The 17,970-nt window shown below is 36.4% G+C and overlaps 1 protein-coding gene across 1 annotated transcript in view; it reads left to right on the top strand.

Moving 5' to 3' along the window:
- The window catches only part of CDKAL1 (CDKAL1 threonylcarbamoyladenosine tRNA methylthiotransferase), a gene marked incomplete at both ends in the record, with an annotated part of 639,419 nt that overhangs the window by 197,620 nt on the left and 423,829 nt on the right, over positions 1–17,970 (top strand). The window contains one exon of the mRNA XM_084228943.1: positions 17,810–17,930. Coding sequence (XP_084085069.1) covers positions 17,810–17,930 — 121 coding nt within the window. The remainder of the gene's footprint in view (positions 1–17,809; positions 17,931–17,970) is intronic.

Raw genomic sequence — 17,970 nt, 5'->3', positions numbered from 1 at the left:
AAATTAATGAGAACTGTTAATGTAGAACAATTTCTGTGTGAACATCCTGATTTTTAAGTCTATATATTAATCATTTCATTTCAGGTATTGGGTATTCACTGATTAAACAATTTTTGAATGTCAAGGTTCTAATTTCTATTTACTCTAATAGGAGTTAGGGGGGAAAAAAAGTCCACTTCATATGTATTTTTTATATCTTAAATATTTATACTTTGTTTATAAAGAAAAGGAATATAGTTAGGAAATTTTTCCTGTGATATTCTATTATTAATATGTGATGCTTTTCTGTCCTCTATATTGCATATCATATGTGCTTTGTTGTGCATCTGGAGAAGATTTAGTCTTCATTTGAAGAATCAACTTTTGTTTAGTAAAATGTATTGAGAATAGTTGGCACCATAAACTTAGAGAAAACATTAGCACCTCATTTTATTTTTCAAATACAAGATGAAGTAGACTTATTTTTTGTGTTTTGATTTTACTGTACTTAAGAGTAAATTGTATTGGTAATTCTCCTTGAGCTCTTTAAAGCTGTGTTCTCTAAAGATAGAAATTTAAAGTGGAAACCAGGATATATTTGAGGCATAACTTCTAAAATTTGAATAGCAAAATAAAATATACATCAACTTATGATCATACATAAGCTTTTATTAAAAACATTTTGTTGGTAAAATCACATATCAAGTCAAAAAACTGTCAACAGAACAATTTGACGGTTTAGGTATGAGTGGACAAGAAGTTAAAAAAATTATGTATTTTAAAATCAAGTACCATTTTCTTTTATATATATATATATTTTTTTTTATATATATATTCTTATATCCATTTTCTTATATGACAGAACAGGATTTCTCCTGGCCAGTGTGGTCACTGTATCTCTCCCACCACCAAAGCAGCCACAGCCCCCCACCATATTCCATTGTGTTCTCCCCTCCTGATAGGACATTTAAATCTGATTTTCTTTTTCTTAAAAAGCTTGCTTGACAATTTGAAAATATTACTTAGATAGTTGCAATGTATTGTTCAGTAGGCGAGGTCATCGACCTTTCTTTAGGAAATCTAATACTGTTAGTAATTGGCGCAGAGAAAGAATGCTGAGTTGATTTTACTGTTTTTTAAAATGTTTGGAGATGTTTATCTTTATTTTTAAAGTTCATGCCGTAACACCCTCCCAAGCATATAGCCCACACAAAGCCTTACTTCTGAGTCTGAGAGAATCAAATAGAAAGGCATTTACTACTTTGAGGGAAGAAACTCATTTGCAGAAGCTTCAGTTAAGATCAACTTGTGGATTTTGAAAAAGTTTATTGGTACTACCATTTTATAATGAAGCATACATTTTGTTGAATAATAAAGAGATAATAATTGAAATGTTCTTATAACAGATGGGTGCTAATACATTAGATCTTTATCGTGACTCTGAAATTCAAGTGCACCAATTCTTTAAGCTGTCTCGAAGTCTGCTGCTGTGATGGGTGAGAATCCTGGACTGAGAATATGAAGATCTGTGTTGAAATACTTGGCTTCACTGCTAACAGTGTCGTGTTGAACAAGCCGAACAGCTTCATTGGCTGTTAGTTTCCTTAGTTATAAATTGGGAAGATCCCTTCACTTCTGATATTTTGGAGTGTTTGAGTCTGCAATATAAAACTGAGTTTCGGAATCTGACATTAGAATGAGATGCTGACATTTTGGACAGTGATGTCTAGCAAAAGTTACTAGACTATGACTAGCTTTTCCTTGATTCCTAATCTCCACATGCCAGATTTAGCTTTCTTTCCTCCCGTAACTTCCTACTTAGAAAATTAAGTTAAAGATGCAGACATACCATACGTTTTTCTTCTGTATATCTCTTCATTTTCTGGGGAAGAGGCACTTGGGGAAAGCACAGTTCTTTGCCTCCTTTGTCTTCACTCCAGTTTGTTGTGATGCCATCCTACGTAGTGATAGCTGTGGCGAACCTCCTAGTGTTGCTCAAGAATTTTGTACTTCGCTGAAGCAATGTTCATCTCTATTTTGGGGTATGTTTCTTTTCAAGACTTTGGAAACTTAAAACCTTTCAGTCTTAACTTTCAAAGTCTTAACCTTTAAAACTTACAAGTTTTATTGTTAGGGATTGGAATTGCTAGGGAGAAAAAAATAACTGAGACTATATAAGATAAGGTGAGAAGATCTGTGGCAGTGACCTCAAGGGTGTTTGTTGGGAAAAGAAAGGTAGCAGAGAGGGACCTCTTGCCAGAGAGGGAAGATGGTGGGGCAATTTATCAGAACTTGAGCAGGATGCAAGTTGGAGATTCTTGGATGTGACTCTCACCTGGAGTCATGGCCACTGTGAGCTACTGTTACAGCTGGGTAAGGATCATGTCTCTCATGCGTCCTGGGGCAGGAAAGGCCTTGGTTGTCTACCTCAGCTCTCTGGGCACATACACTTAGACTTACCCAAGATCTTGTACAGTGTCTGGCACTCTGCTTCCACCAACTTCTTTTTCCCTCATGTTCAAGAAAGCATCAGAATGCAAGAAAGATTTAGTAAGAATGACCTTGAATTTAGTTTAATTTATATATTTAAAAATTATTTACAAATTTGGTTGACATTATCAATGCACTTATTATTTTAATTTTATTTTCTTATATCTCTTTTGGACAGTATTTATTTTCTTCCCTCAGGTGTAGTCCCATAGTTCTCCCACCAACATAGTCTCTGTCATCCTTCACCACAGTCCCTCCTGCTCATCTCTCTCTGTTTTCACCCTTCTGTCTCCTCCTCTTCTGCTATCTGCTTCAGATCTATAGTCAGCTGATGCAATTGTTGGTGACCTCTTTCTTAGTTCTCCAGTTTTTTGAAAAATGATTATCTGTCTTTAACTTAAAATATTTGAAAATACTGAAAAAAATCCTTGCCTTCTTGCTTTTGAATAACATCATTAAGCACTGTATGTCTTGCTTACATTACAATGGCGTTATTATGGTAGCAACTGTAATTAACTTCTGCCTAGCTCTTTGTCACATGCCATTTTCATGTATTCAATACATTAATTCTTTTGTGCGCCATAGGACCTTTGGCATTAACTGATGATACAGCTAAACAGCAGTGTCCTGTAATTTGAAACCTAGTTCTTTAATCCCATTCTCTTCACATTCTGTTGAGCTACTCACCTGGGATAGAAGGAAGTGAGAATGTGAAGCCCATTTATTTTTATTTCCTTTCTTTACGCCTCCTGTTTGAGGTTACCCTCACCTCTTTCTGATTCCCTTTCATTCCACCCTCCACGCATTTTGCTCTTTTATTTTTTGTTTCCCCTTAGACCTCTTTTTTTTTCTTTTGTTCTCCTTCCTCTCAGTTTTACTTGCCATTTTATTTTGTTCTAATATGAGAAGCATTTTTATAAGGCGTTAATAGAGATTTGTTTCATTTTTTTTTAAATTTCAAATATCTTTTTTTTTTTTGCTTTGCTGCAAACATGCTTATTTTGCAGCAAATGAGTGAGTAAAAGTGTGCCTTAATTATAAGTTATCAATAAAAAGCTCATCAAACCAATGAAAAGCTGGTGAAGAGAATCTACAGAAAAAAATTCTCATGGAAGTGTTTTTTAAGGTTAGTTTTTGGAGGTTTTAATGGGAAACATACTTTGTACAGTTATTGCTGTCATGTGTCTCGGTCAAGAAAATCTGTCCACAATTTTAAGCATATGGCCTGTCTTCTATATCCTAGTTCTGTATTGAAGCCAGCTATAACCAGAAGGATTTTGATCTAGGTAACATTCAGATTTTAACTTTTTATAACCAGCAGTTATTATTCACTGAAAATTTAAACAATGTTTCATTAGTCTTTTGACTAGAACTAAGAATGTATTTGAAGCTCACTTGATTTCTACTTCCTAAGCTATATTTAGAAGCATTTTCATTTTTGAAGGTGTGGTTTTTTCACTGTGGGGTTCCTTCATGCCAAGCCTTAATAAATCTTCCCAGTGAAATCTGGTTTTAGTGATAGGCTCTTAACTAGATTGGTTTGAAGAAGTGGAAAACGAAAACAAGCAGGAAGGGTAGCAAAGAACTATGCTTGCTGTATTAGTAGGTTTGTGCTGAAGTATACAATTGAATATATACTGTATCCTGTTTTCCCAGCCTCTACTCTGGAATGTCACTTCTCCTTGAAGACTTTCCTGACATTCACCAGGAAAGTTGATCTTTCTTTGATAATATCCCTGATTCTGGAAACACTGATCAGACCATCTCTAATGTATCATACCAATTAATTTGCTTCCAAATCTGTTTTCCTCAAGACCGTAAGTCCCTTGAAGGGAGAAGTCAGTGTGTGGTGGCTCAGGACAGAATAGATTTTTTTCCCAGGGGGTATTTTTGGAATCTTTATGTTGTACTTAAATGTTGCTAAAACAATATTTCATACTTTACTTTAAAATATATATAACATTGTGAAACAATTCAATTTTGCACCTGCACATCCTCTTTGTTTTTCTTTTATTTCTGAACTTTCTGTCACCATTTTTATACAAGGGCAATGAGAATACCCGTCACAAGGGACTGAGGACTAAGTGAATTTGCAACGAAGCAGTAAATCCCAGATGTCCCCTTCCCTAGCCTCACCTTTAGATTGCCTTTATCCTGTCTGCAGTTAAAGTGTTTTGTTCCCATAACTGTACATGATTGGGGATGAAATGAAACACAACAGGGATAGACAGGCATTTTTTTAAGATCCAGGGAATGGACGCCTTTCCAACTTGCTCTGCTTCCCATTCTCTGTCACACTTTATGGCGGCTTGAGTCCAATAATAGCAGGGGATTTCAGATTTTCACTCATGATTGAAAGTGGAAATTTGAGCTTCAGTTTTTGACTTAATTGTGACTTACAAAGTGCTATGTCTTATATTTTACTGTTATTTTCTAGCAGCTTAAATGCCACATACTGTTAGGTCTCTTTGCCTTTGTCAGCTGATATAGTAATTTTGGGAATTTGAGCATGAGCAATGATTAAGTCCTATGTTGCTGCCATGGATTCTTTACATATTGAAATGGAAGTATACATAACTCTACTGATGTACATACTGTGACTTTGGAGCTATTTTAACTAATTTCAATTTAGAAGAGCCTATTGTAGCAAGACAATCTGAGTTTGTTTAAGAATTGGTGCTGATGGAGAGTTACTGATGAAGAAGGGACTTTGAACTATTTTGATGAGCTCTTGATTTATACTACGAACAAGAAGTTGGTGCCCCCACAAATCTTCCACCATCCTAAAAGTTATATTCACTTGCAAACAATAGAATTAAAACAAAATTAAATGGTAATTTTTCCCCCCACCCCCAGAACTTATCTCCATTAGGGTAAGAAAATATTTAGCCATATATGCATTCTTATATGTATTTGTTTAATATAATCACCTTAAAGTAGTTGTCAGTGTTACTTGTAACATCACTACTGAGAAAGTGGAAGAAGTTGCCAAAGAACATTGTATTCCAACAAATACATAGTTTTCATAGTTATGGGTTACACATAAATTTCATATCATAATTATGGGGGCGATAACTTTTTTGTACAGCTGGAATACAGATTTAAACATTGTGCTATGCTGCTGGTGGGAGTGCAAACTGGTCCAACCACTATGACAAGCTGTGTGGAGATTCCTCAACCTACTAAACATAGAGCTTCCATATGATCCAGCAATTCCACTCCTAGGTGTTTACCCAAATGACACAGAAACATCAATTCCAAAGGGTGCCAGCACCCCTATGTTTTAGCAGCACTATTTACAATAGCTAAGCTTTGGAAACAACCCAAATGTCCAAAAATAGATGACTGGATCAAGAAGATGTGGTACATATACACCATGGAATATTACTCAGCAATCCAAAAAGATAAATACATGCAGTTTGCAGCAACATGAATGGAGCTAGAAGGGATCATGCTCAGCGAAATAAGCCAGAAAGAGAAAGAGAAATACCGGATGGTCTCACTCAGCAGGAATCTAGAAACCTAAATAAGGGACCAGGAAAAAGAATAACTATAAGAAAGAAAAAATCAAAATCAACAAACAACCATAAACCAGAGACGTACTATGGGGGGGGGGCGGGAAAAGGAGGGCTTGGGGTCAAAATAAGGGAGGTGCAATTGTATGGGGAATGTAAAAATAAATTGAAAAAAAATTAAAAAAAATTACTGAGCAAACTGGACTGCATCCGTGGGCACTTAATGAACTGTCCATTCTGTATTTTATATTCTATAATTAAAATTAGAAATATGAAACACGCACACACAAAATAAACATTGTGCTATAGTGAAATCTTAGCTTCCTCTAACCCACCTATTTTTCAAGTAAAGTGTTGGCTTCTTCATGTTTTGTTAGATTCTGAGAACATGCATAGGTAAAGACAGTGCCCCTTTATTTTTTTAAATTACAGTAATGTTGGTTTCTAGCACTGTGATTGTGGGACATAATTTCAGATGTATGTTACCATGCAATACCAAACTCCAAAGCATCCACGCTTCTCTTTTATTGACCCTACCCCTTTGTGTCTCACTAACCCTAGACATGTAATAACCTCAATTCTGCCGTCAGATTTCTAGGATTTGTTTAGATTTTTCTGTTTCAGTGTTTTGTTTCTTTATCAAAACACTGAAACACTTTATCTTTATCGTTCACATATTAACCTTGAGTAGATTTCTTGGACCTTTTAGGTTGATCTATTCGTATGTTTTATTTTCCGACATATAAGTGAAATCATTCAGTATTTGTATTTCTCCTTCTCACTCATTTCTCTCCAGTTACATCTATGTTGTTGCAAATGGCAGTATTTCATCTTTTTTTATTTTTTAATAGCTGAATAGAATTCCACTGCATGTATATACACACTCCCCTGTCATTGGGCACTTAAGCTGTCTTTATATTGTCAGTAATGCTGCAGTAAACATAAGAGTACATATTATCCTTTTGAATTAGTGTTCTTGTATTCTTCTTATAGATACCCTTTGGAGTGGAATTACTGCATCATATAGTATATCCACTTTTAATATTTTGAGACACCTCCATGTTCTCTTGCATGGGGCTGTACCTGTTTGTATTCCCACCAACAGTGTACGAGGATTCCTTTTTCTCCATACTCTTACCAGCATTTATTCTTTAGTGTGTTTGTGATATGGGCCATTCTCACAGGTGTGACGTGTGACATTGTATTTTTGATTTGCATTTCCCTGATGACAAATGATGAGTATTGTTTCATATGCCTGGAGGCTGTTCATACATCTTCTTTGGAGAAGTGTCTGTTGAGATCTGTCCATTTTTAAATTTTTTTTTTGTTTTCTTTTTTGTTGAGTTATATATATGAGCTCTTGTAGATGCTGGATATTAGCCCTTTGATCCACAAATGTTTTCTCCCATTTGTGAGGGTATCTTTGTTTTAATGTTGGTTTCTTTTACTGTGCAGAAGCTTTTTAGTTTGACCCAGTCCTGATTGTTTTTTGCTTTTGTTTTCCATGTAGTCTTAGTCCATTACTCAAAGACATCAGTGAATCCAGTGTTGTGAAGTTTTTGACTTTGTTTTCTTTCCCGTAATTTATGGTTCAAGTTCTTTATCCCAGTCTTTAATCCATTTTGAATGGATCATATTTGTTCATTGTGTGAGCTAGTGGTCTATTTCTCTTGCCTGTAGTTGTCCTGTTTTCCTAACACCATTTGTTGGCTTATAATTCTTTGAAGAGTGTCATTAAAATTTTGATAGGGATTACCCTGAATCTGTATATTGCTTTGGGTAAGATAGCCTTTTTAACAGTGTTAATTCTTATGATCCACGAGCAAGGAATATCTGCATTTCTTTGTGTCTTCTATTTCTTTGCGTAATATCCTAGTTTTCATTTTATAGGTCTTTTACCTCCTTTGTTGTTTATTCCTAGGTATTTAATTACTATGTATTTAATTATTTTTTTAAAAAGATTATTTATTTATTTTATACAAGCGTTGGGTACAGTCAGAAGCACAGGAGGGTGAGAGGATTCACCAGAGCCAGGAGCAGAACAGGCAGAGTGACGAAATACACTGCTGAGGGGAGCAGCGGGAGAGACAGGAGAGATCTGCCCCGCCATGTGGGAATCTCCCTGGCAGGCCGGGAATCGAACCGGTGCTGCAGAGGCTGCAGGCAGCTTCGCAGCCCAGCATTCAGCCCGCTGTGCCACTGGGGAGGCCCCACTTTCTGAAATCTTAATGATTAAAATTGGAGCTTGAATTATCATATTCTTGTGTTTTTGAATGAATTTCAGCATTTCATGTAAAGTTTTCTAACTTAGACTATGATTGAGCTGCTTCTTCCATTTAACCCAATTTGTTATATTTTGTTGTGTTTTTTCCCTTTACAATAAAGTTATTTTATGGGAGGGTCTCACTTTAGGGTGACTATCAGACAATACCTGCTTTCTAGAGAGGTGTCTGTATATGAGGAATGACATTTATTGGCGTAGAGAGAAACTTTGGACTCCATTTTTGTTTGCCTTGAAGTAGTTTAAAGAAATGCTGTTTTGTCAAGTAATAACTAAACATTTTGTAAGAAAACAGATTAAATGAGCATTCCTTTCTTATAGTCTTAGTTTTTACACTGATGTGACTAAATGAAGTGCGAGCTGATAATTACTCTTTTTTTCCTTTTGCTTAAATTTTGTACCAGTTTTCTCCTCTGCTACAAAAGTCCCCAGCATCATCTTGGATTCGTTAGCTCGGGAGTTGTCCAGCAGGCCAACCCAGATCTTAGGGTTCTTCATGTGTACTAAATAGAATTGAATTTGTTTGAAGTGAGAGCGTTAGTGAAGAAATGAAGGAAACTTGGCATGATGCTTTTCTGGTGGTGGTGGAGGTGGGTGGTCACTTATTAAGGAAACAATGAATAGACTTTAAAATTAGGTGAGATGAATAGAAGTATTCAAGGAAAGTCTGGCTATTTATAGAGTCTATACAAAAAAAAAAAAGAGAAAGGTGTGTGTTTGGGGGGAAACAATAAATGTCTGAGTTGCTACATCATTGGTGCTTCTATAATATGGAATGATAGTGTAAAGCTAATTTTGGCATTCACTTCAGCTTCTGAGAACCAAAGGAGAGAACACTGGTTTTTGTAGAGAGAAACACAGAAATAAATGTATATTTTCTAAGTATTGTTTCTATCACTCAGTGTATATGTTTACGTTCTGAAGGTGTTTTTTTTTCCCTGTTTGTGAATGACCATTATAATTGACTTCCTGACATCTTGACAGGCTGGCCTTTCTAGTATATATGGGGGGGAGATGTTTTCCTTCAGCTCTAATACTATTCAATGCAGTCAGCAGTGTGGGATTTGGAAAAGATTGTGTGCTCTTGAAGATCTATAACAGCATTGAATGTTGATTCAAGTAGGATAGCAATTATTGTACAAAACATGCCTGGATTTTTTTTTTTCATATAGGTTTTTCAGTATTACAAATTTATATATGTGCATACAGTCGAGAAAGGTAGTTTTTTTGCCTCAAAATTTCATAACATATAGTAATTTTTGCTTGTACAGTAACATTCTTTGGTGAGTTAAATCAAACCAAACATTCTTTAGTGGTAAAAACCAGAACAGAATCAGGGCTTTGTAGCTGATTTATAAATAACTGCTGAAAACCTCAGGCTTAAAATGAAATTTTGTTTTAACAGCTGAAATTTATGTGACACTTGTAAGTAACAGCTTAGAAAGATGTTTATTAAAGATGGTTAATAAACTTACTGAGAAACATTTGGCTATTATTTAGAGGGAATGAAATGTGAATTTACATTTAAAATGGAAAAGAGAAAAGATCTAATAAATGCAGTGTTTGAGTATATCCCATTTACATGTAAGGCAATCTTCTTTTTTTATCCTTGCATTAAAATTGCATCTCTTTGTTTTAATCATTTACATCTTTATCATCATCTCATCGGTGGTCTCATTTTATTAGCAGTTGATCTGGTCACACTGAGCATCATCCTTCCCATCTGTTCCTAGTCCTACTTCCTTCTTTAATTTCTTACTACATAGCATTAAAATGCTGTGAAAACTGATATTTTAATTCTTTTTCTCTCAAATTCTGTGTCCTAATTTCTTTTTTCCCCTCCCTTTCTCTTTAGTCTAGCCATAAAAGGTGATGAAATTTGCAGTAGTTACAAAATAATTCAGTATTCATTCAGCAGCCATTATTTTCCCATCACACTTCTAGGCATCAGTGGCTAATGAGAAAGGGTCAAACAAAGCAGCAGTTGGGGTGTGTATAAGTGGGGTCCATGCTTTATGGCCCCTTCATAAGCATCACATATTCATTTTCAGCATAAATTGCCTCCAAAAGATTTTCCTTTTAATGTTTTACATCTCTACTGCCTCAAAATGTTTCCCTATTCCCCAGTCCTTGTATCCTTTCTTCTCCTCTCAACAGCATGCCTTCTCTAAGACATCTTCAGTTTTATGCTTTGATGTGTCAAATTTCAGTTGTGTTGGATGGTAATAACATTGATAACAGCACATGTAAATACAGTTTTTATTCTATGATTTATAGTTCCAAGGAATTAATAGCAATTCTTTTTGGAAAAGGAATTTTAAAAGACATTTTATATATCAAATACAATTTTACTTTATTCTTCCATTTAAAAAGTTGTTCTGTTATTGAATTTCCCCCCTTTTATCTTTGGCCAGATATAACATGGGACTTTTATATTATTTTCTAGTTTGTTTTTAGTGTACTTATCCTTCCAAATTAAAAAAATTAGCCACTGTTGTTAGGTCTGCCATTCTTTAATGAATCATTGGATTGGAAAATAACTCATATCATTAGGCAGAGATATGTTCCTTTATTTGCATGTAGATAATGAAGATGAATAATTTATCGAATGTTATTCGTACAGGGTGCATATTACTGACGTCTCAGCAGGATATAATGAAATTTGTCTCATGCTAGTATGAAAATAGCATGTCTTTGCATAGTCATTATTGAACTTCTGGCATCTCTTAGAATTATTATGTTATCATGCCAATCTTGCTCACCTCTTCATTAACTGAACTTCTGATTGAAGAGTTCAACTTCTGAAAACTATGAAGTCTGGCATGCCAAATGTGTGCTTGACTCTAGTTACATTTCTCAATCACATGAAGAATTTTCAGAATGTACAGAGAACCTAGTGTTTCTTATTAAAGCGATTAGTGGTAAAAGGCAGGATTGATGGTTTTACAACTTCTGGTCATGAAAAACTGAAAAGAAGATGTTTAAGCAATAATATCTTTCTGAAGTGAAGGGTGATTAAATGCATATATAATTGGTTAGCTTCTTATATCAGTACTATTTCTGAATCTGAAGCTCCTTTAAATAATTGCTTTTGAAAGTTGACTTTGATAAAAATAAACAAATGGAACTAATTCAAATTAAACAGTTCTGCACAGCAAAGAACAATCAGAAAAAGTGAAGACACCCTATTGAGCAGGAGAAAATATTTACACCTCATATGTCAGATAAGGAGTTAATATCCAAGATCTACAAAGAACTCATACAACTCAACAAAAAGAAAATGCTTAAAAAATAGGCAAGAGTGGGCCTCCCTGGTGGTGCAGCAGTTGAGTGCTGGGTTGAGAAGCTGCCCGCAGCCTCTGCAGCGCAGGTTCGATCCCTGGTCGCTGGGCGAGGGTCCCACACGGTGCACAGACCTCTCCTGCCGCCCGATGCTCCCCTCAGCAGTGTACTTCGGTCCTTCTGCCTGCTCTGCTCCCCGCTCTGGCTCTGGTGAATCCTCTTACCCTACCACGCTTCTGATTGTACCCAGTGATTGTATAAATAAAAAAAAAAAGGCCAAAGAGCTAAATACACTTTTCCAAATAAGATACACATATGACCAACAGGCATATGAAAAAATACTCATTTTTCACGAGGGAGCTGCAAACCAAAAGCACAATGAGATGCCATCTCATATCCGTGAGAATGGCCCACATCAAAAAGACCCAAAACAAATGTTGGTGAGGGTATGGAGAAGAACTCTAGTCTACAATTGGCAGGAATGCAGATTGGTCCAGCTGCTATGGAAAACTGGAGGTTTCTCAAATTCTAAAACTAGATCTACCAGATGATCCAGCAAAACCCTTAGATATCTACTAGAAAGATACAAGCACATTAATTCAGAGGTATATAAGCACTTCTTCGTATTGCAGCACTATTTACAGTAGCCAGATTATGGGAATAACCACTGTACCCAAGGACAGAGAAGTAGATTAAGAAGGTATATATATACACTATGAAATGCCACTCAGCTATAAGAAAATGATGAACTTCTGCCATTCGTGACAACACGGATGGAACTGCAAGGTCTTATGCTAAACAAAATAATTCAGAAGGAGGAGGTTAAGTACTGGATGATTTCATTCATATATGGACTGTAGAGAAAAAGGGCAAAGGAACAGAAAAATTAAAAGAAGACAAAGCCCTAGAAATATGTCTTTGGAACTGAAGATACCACATGCATATTGTCAGGGGAGGGTAACAAAGGAAGGTGGGAGATGGCCGAATGGAATATTGTGGAGGTGATGTAACATCCAACTCAAGAGGTATGAACCTATGACCACAAAATCCATTCAATGTTGTAAATTATTATCTCAATAAAAGTAACACAACATAAAAAATAAACAGTCACTGAAAAAAGTAGTAAAGTTTGATTTGCTTCTGGCGTGATTGTGTGAGGTCAAAAAAAAAATCTCCCCACAAGCAACAATAAAGTTGAACTAATGGTCAAAAACAAACTATTCCATCACTCTGGAAATTAACAAAATATTCAGCAAACCAAGATGTATTTACTCTTGAAAACAACTGAATTGTGGGTAAGAACAGTATGAGTCTGTGGTGTGTGAGCCTGGGGCTACTGCCATTTCCCTTGCTCAGCTCTGCGGCAAGGTTTTTCAGCCAAAGCAGAGCAGGCTGTGAACACTCATGGCTTCACTTCTACTCCAAGATGGTTCAGTTGATTTGGAGTTCTGTCAGTTCAAGTGGAGATTTTTATGGCAAGTGACAGGGAGGGTCTGACTTGACCCACCTGCAGTTTGACCTGTTCGGTGAAAGTGGTGAACAGGTGTAGTAGACACAGTTTTATCAGGAATGTCTGGGAGATGATAGGTGGTGTGATAAGTCTTCACCGACTAAGTTCACTGAGGTTTACTCTCATGCACAGCAGAGATTGGAGTGGACACCAGTCACCCACGCTTATCAACCTGCTGGAGCCTGCATGCACATCTACAGGAGATAGGGGAAGATCTAGAAAAGCCCATTAGAAATTAGAATGGGGCAACTGGAAAATAGTCCTAACTTTAAATACCCTCATTGGCGCATATTTAAATCCATCAGCTGCTAACAGGAATCTTAATGGCTCAAGACAACTGCGTGATCAGTCTTTGACTAAACAAAAAGCTATGTGCATAGAGAGATGAACCCTGGGAAGTTGTTATGGGGGGAAAATATTGTAAGAAGGGAGTGTGTCAGTGATCTTTCATTATAGAAAGAAGGTTTTAATACATTTATTAATCTGTTAAGATGTGCATTAAAAAAAAAATGAGCGTGGAGGCTCCAGTAGGTAAATCACAAAGCAAATCAACTTTTGGGGTAGAAATCTCAATTGAGTGTTGCTACAATATATTATCTAAAATTTCTAATATTCAACAAAATATTATGATAAATGTAACCAAATCAAGCATAAGACATATTAAAGAAATAAAAAGCTTCAGTATAGGTTGTCTTTGTGTGGCCAAAAATGTTGGATTTAGCTAAGACTTTTATGTACTAACAGAACCATCTTACAAAGTATTCAGGGAAGGGATTCTTGGATATAGAATCACAAAAGTATAAAAAAGATACAGAAAACAATGAGAAATCTCAGTTAAAAATGCAGTAGTTGAAATAAAGTATTCATTAGAGGACTTCAGTCTCAGATTCGTGGTGGCCGAAAAATACTGGTAAATTTGTGTATGTGCCAATGGAAGTTACTCAACCCGAGGAACAGAAGAAAATGAGTGGAGCCTCAACATCCTTTCAGACAACATCTGGCAATCCACCATGTGCAGACGGAAAGGACACGGAAACAATATAAAAACAAAAATAATCCACCTCAGTTTTAAACAGTACTGGCGGAAAACTTCCCAAACTTGAAGAAAAACAATACTTTGTTGATCCACAGCTAAATGTGTTTCATGTAGGAAAGTCAGAGAGATCCACACCTAGCTGCACTAGTCAAACTTTAGAAAGCCTGAGGAAACCTTGAAGCAGTAAGAAATGACATCAACAGGGGAACAACAGTAAGATGAATATTCAGAAGCATTAGAGGTCAAATGCTATGAAATAGTATTGAGCAAAAAACTGAGAACTAATAATTCTATATCCAGCAAAAGTATCTTTCACAAGTGAAGCAAAATAGAATTTCAAAGAAATGAATTTGTTGCTAATAGACTTTGTTTTCAAGAAATAGTAAAGAAAATTGTTCAGGGGTGAGGAATTATTACCTAATGATAACTTGAATTCTCAAGAGGAAATTAAGAGTGCTAGAAATTGGAATTATGTTGGTAAATATAAAGTACTCTATAAATATTTTTCACATGTTTGTTTTATTTTATTTTTTTAAAGATTTATTTATTTATTTATGCAAGCACTGGGTACAGTCAGAAGCAAAGGAGGGTGAGAGAATTCACCAGAGCGGGGAGCAGAACAGGCAGACTGACGAAGTGCACTGCTGAGGGGAGCAGCGGGTGGCAGGAGAGGTCTGCACGCCATGTGGGACCCTTGCCTGGCAGCCGGGGATTGAACCTGCGCTGCTGAGGCTGTGGGCAGCTTCGCAGCCCAGCACTCAACCGCTGCGCCACCAGGGAGGCCCCACGTTTGTTTAAAAAAAAAAAAAAATTGTATAAAGCTATAATTATAGCATAGTGTTTTTTAAAGATATGCCATTTAATTACTTTGGATAAAATGTTCATGATATAATACAATCTTTTTAAACATTTTTTCCTACCCTCCATCAAACCACTGTGTTCATGCCCCACCTCCTCCTCTCTCCCATTTCCTCTCTCTCCCCTGTTCCTCTGGTAGCCATTGTATTCTTTTTGCTGAGTTCAAGATTTATTTCTACTATTCTTAGCATATGAATGTTTCTTGGTATTTATATTCCACAGATGAGTGAATGTGTCTGGTATCTGTCTTTCACTTTTTGAATTATTTCAGCATAATCACCTTGAGGTCCATCCATTTTGTCCCAAACGCTACCATTTTATCTTTCCTCATAGCTGTGTAGTACTCCATTGCAGGAGAAAGCTTGAGGGAGTGAGTGAGGGGGAAAGTGTATCTATATCTCTGACAATATTTTGGGGTTTATACAACTGTATATTGATATGTGTGATAAAAGTAGTACAAAGGAAAATGAAGGAGAAATGATGCTTGGATAATTGAATATCCATATGTAGAAATGATCTTAGATGATTACTATACACAAATAATAACAAAGTGAATTGTATATTTAAATATAAGCACCCAAAACTAAATTTTCTAGGGAAAAAATACAGGAGAAATGTTTGTGTTCTTGGGCTATGCATAAAGTTCTTACCTATAACACTGCGTAAGTGATAAAAGAAAAAATTGATACATTGAACTTAATTAAATTGAAAAATTATTTTTCAAAAGATACCATCATCAAAGGGAAGTTATAAGCCATGGATCAAGAAAAAATATTTGCAAATCACACCTGATAAAGATCTTACAATCAGAATAAGTACGACAAATACTATAGTGAAAATACTGACAGAATTCTCTAGTAGATATTTGTGTTAGTGGGTATTCTTCAGAGAAACAGCTAGGGTGTGTGTGAGAGTGTGTGTGTGTGTGTTCATAAAGTGATAAATAAGAAATTGGCTCACATCACTATGGAGGCTGAGAACCCCCAAGTTATAACACTGACAAGCTGAAGACCTAAGAGTGATGTGTAGTTCAAGTCCCAAGGTCTGAGAATCAGGAGAGCTCGTAGTGGACAACTAGCCAGCAACGGGACCCATGAAGAGCTAATACTTCATTTCGCGTTTGAGGCTGGGAAAGACCCGTGACTGAATGGAACAGCCTGGCAGGACACCTGTATGAAGGAGCGCACTCTGCTGTACTCTGTGGTGACTGAAATGTTAGTTTCAGCCAGAAACACCATCACAGACACACCCAGAATGATGTTTGACTAAATGTCGGGACCCTCTGTGACGCAGTCAAGTTGACGTGAAATTGGCCATTAGAGCATGCTACTGAACAAGGAGTGCACATGTGAGCTCAAATATGAACAGGTGCTCAATTTCATTGGTCATTTGGAAATGCATAGTCAACATTCAAGGAGATAGTACTAAATACCTACTAGCATGGATGTTGGGGAAAATATTTTAGTATAAAGTGATCTCAGTGACAATGTGCAGAAAACTCTTATATTACCTGTGGGATTTAAAATGATACCACCTCCTTAGAAAGCGTTTGTTTCTTATAAAGTTAAAATTTACCATATGACCCACCAATTCCATTCCTGGGAATCCCTAAGGAATGAAAACATGTGTTCACACAAATACTCAAGAAGTGTTTTTAGGGTCTCCCTGGTGGTGCAGGCGGTTGAGTGCAGCGCTGTGAAGCTATCCGCAACCTTGCAGTGCTGGTTTGATCCCCACTGGCCTTGGAACAACCCACAGGGCGCAGCAGACCTCTCCTGTCTCACCCACTGTTCCCCTCAGCAGTATTTCAGTCAGTCTGCCTGTTCTGCTTCCCACTCTGTCTCTGGTGAATCCTCTCACCCTCCCGCACATCTGGCCTGTACCCTGGATCTTGTATAAATAAATAAATCTTTAAAAAATAAAGAAGCTTTTTATATAGGTATTGCTTGGCAACAACCCAGTTGTCCTTCAGCTGGGCAACAGATTTAACAAAATGTACTCTATTGGGTATGGGAGCTGGCATGGACTGTAAGCTTGAGGGAATTTGTGGGGTCATGGGAGTGTTTTAAAACGTGATGTTGTGATGATTGTACAGCTGTGTAAGTTTATTTAAAACCATCGAGTTGTACACTATCAGTGGGTGAATTTCACAAGGTATATAGTTCAGTTATAAAAAATAATGTGCATATAGAAAATGTTAATGACAAAGTAAATATAATACATAGTTAGGGAATCTGAAGGGGATTGGAATTCTTTGTACTATTCCATTTTTTTATATGGCAATAAATTAAAAATTTCATAATTATGAAAATTTTAATGTCTTAGAGTGTTTTGATTTTCTTTTGTAATGTTTCTTTAACATGAATTAAGGAACTTTTTAAAAAGGCTCCATCTCTAAAGTGTCATTTTATCTGATCTTTTTAATTCTTTGATTTTTTTTTTTATTTTGAGCTGCCCTTTCCTTTGAGTAGACAGCGCTACTTTTGCAATTTTTTCTCAGCAGTACAATTGTCCAGCAGCCCCAGTGCTCCAGTGACACCTTCCTGCTGCATGTATAGGGCTGTGAGCTGCTTGGGAGCATTCATACCTCCTGGAATGACACTGGGAGGCTATTTCTGTGCCCCTCCTATGTGCACTATAAACGTGCAAATATTATTAGCACTTCGAAGGATGCGAGCACTGCTGTTTCTCCCATTGGCAATATTTCTTAGGTTCAATGATCACATCTTCTTTATTTTTTTCTTTTCGCCATGAAAGAAAAAAGTTAAATGCAAATATTAACACATTTGTTGAGAGCAGTAAATTAAAGTGAAGTTGTGTGATTCATGTTAATGTATATTTATATGCTGTATTTGAAGGTCACTCTGTGAGACTGCTGGGTCAGAAGAAGGATAATGGAAAACGGTTGGGGGGAGCACAATTGGATTTGCCAAAGATTAGGAAGAATCCACTGATAGAAATCATTTCCATCAATACTGGGTAAGCTTCTCTCCAACTTACTCATGCAATATTCAATGTG

This window comes from Talpa europaea, assembly GCF_964194135.1.
Source record: "Talpa europaea genome assembly, chromosome: 2".
NCBI lineage: Eukaryota > Metazoa > Chordata > Mammalia > Eulipotyphla > Talpidae > Talpa > Talpa europaea.
Note: the sequence above shows the minus strand (reverse complement) of the source record. Positions and strands in the feature narration are given on the sequence as shown.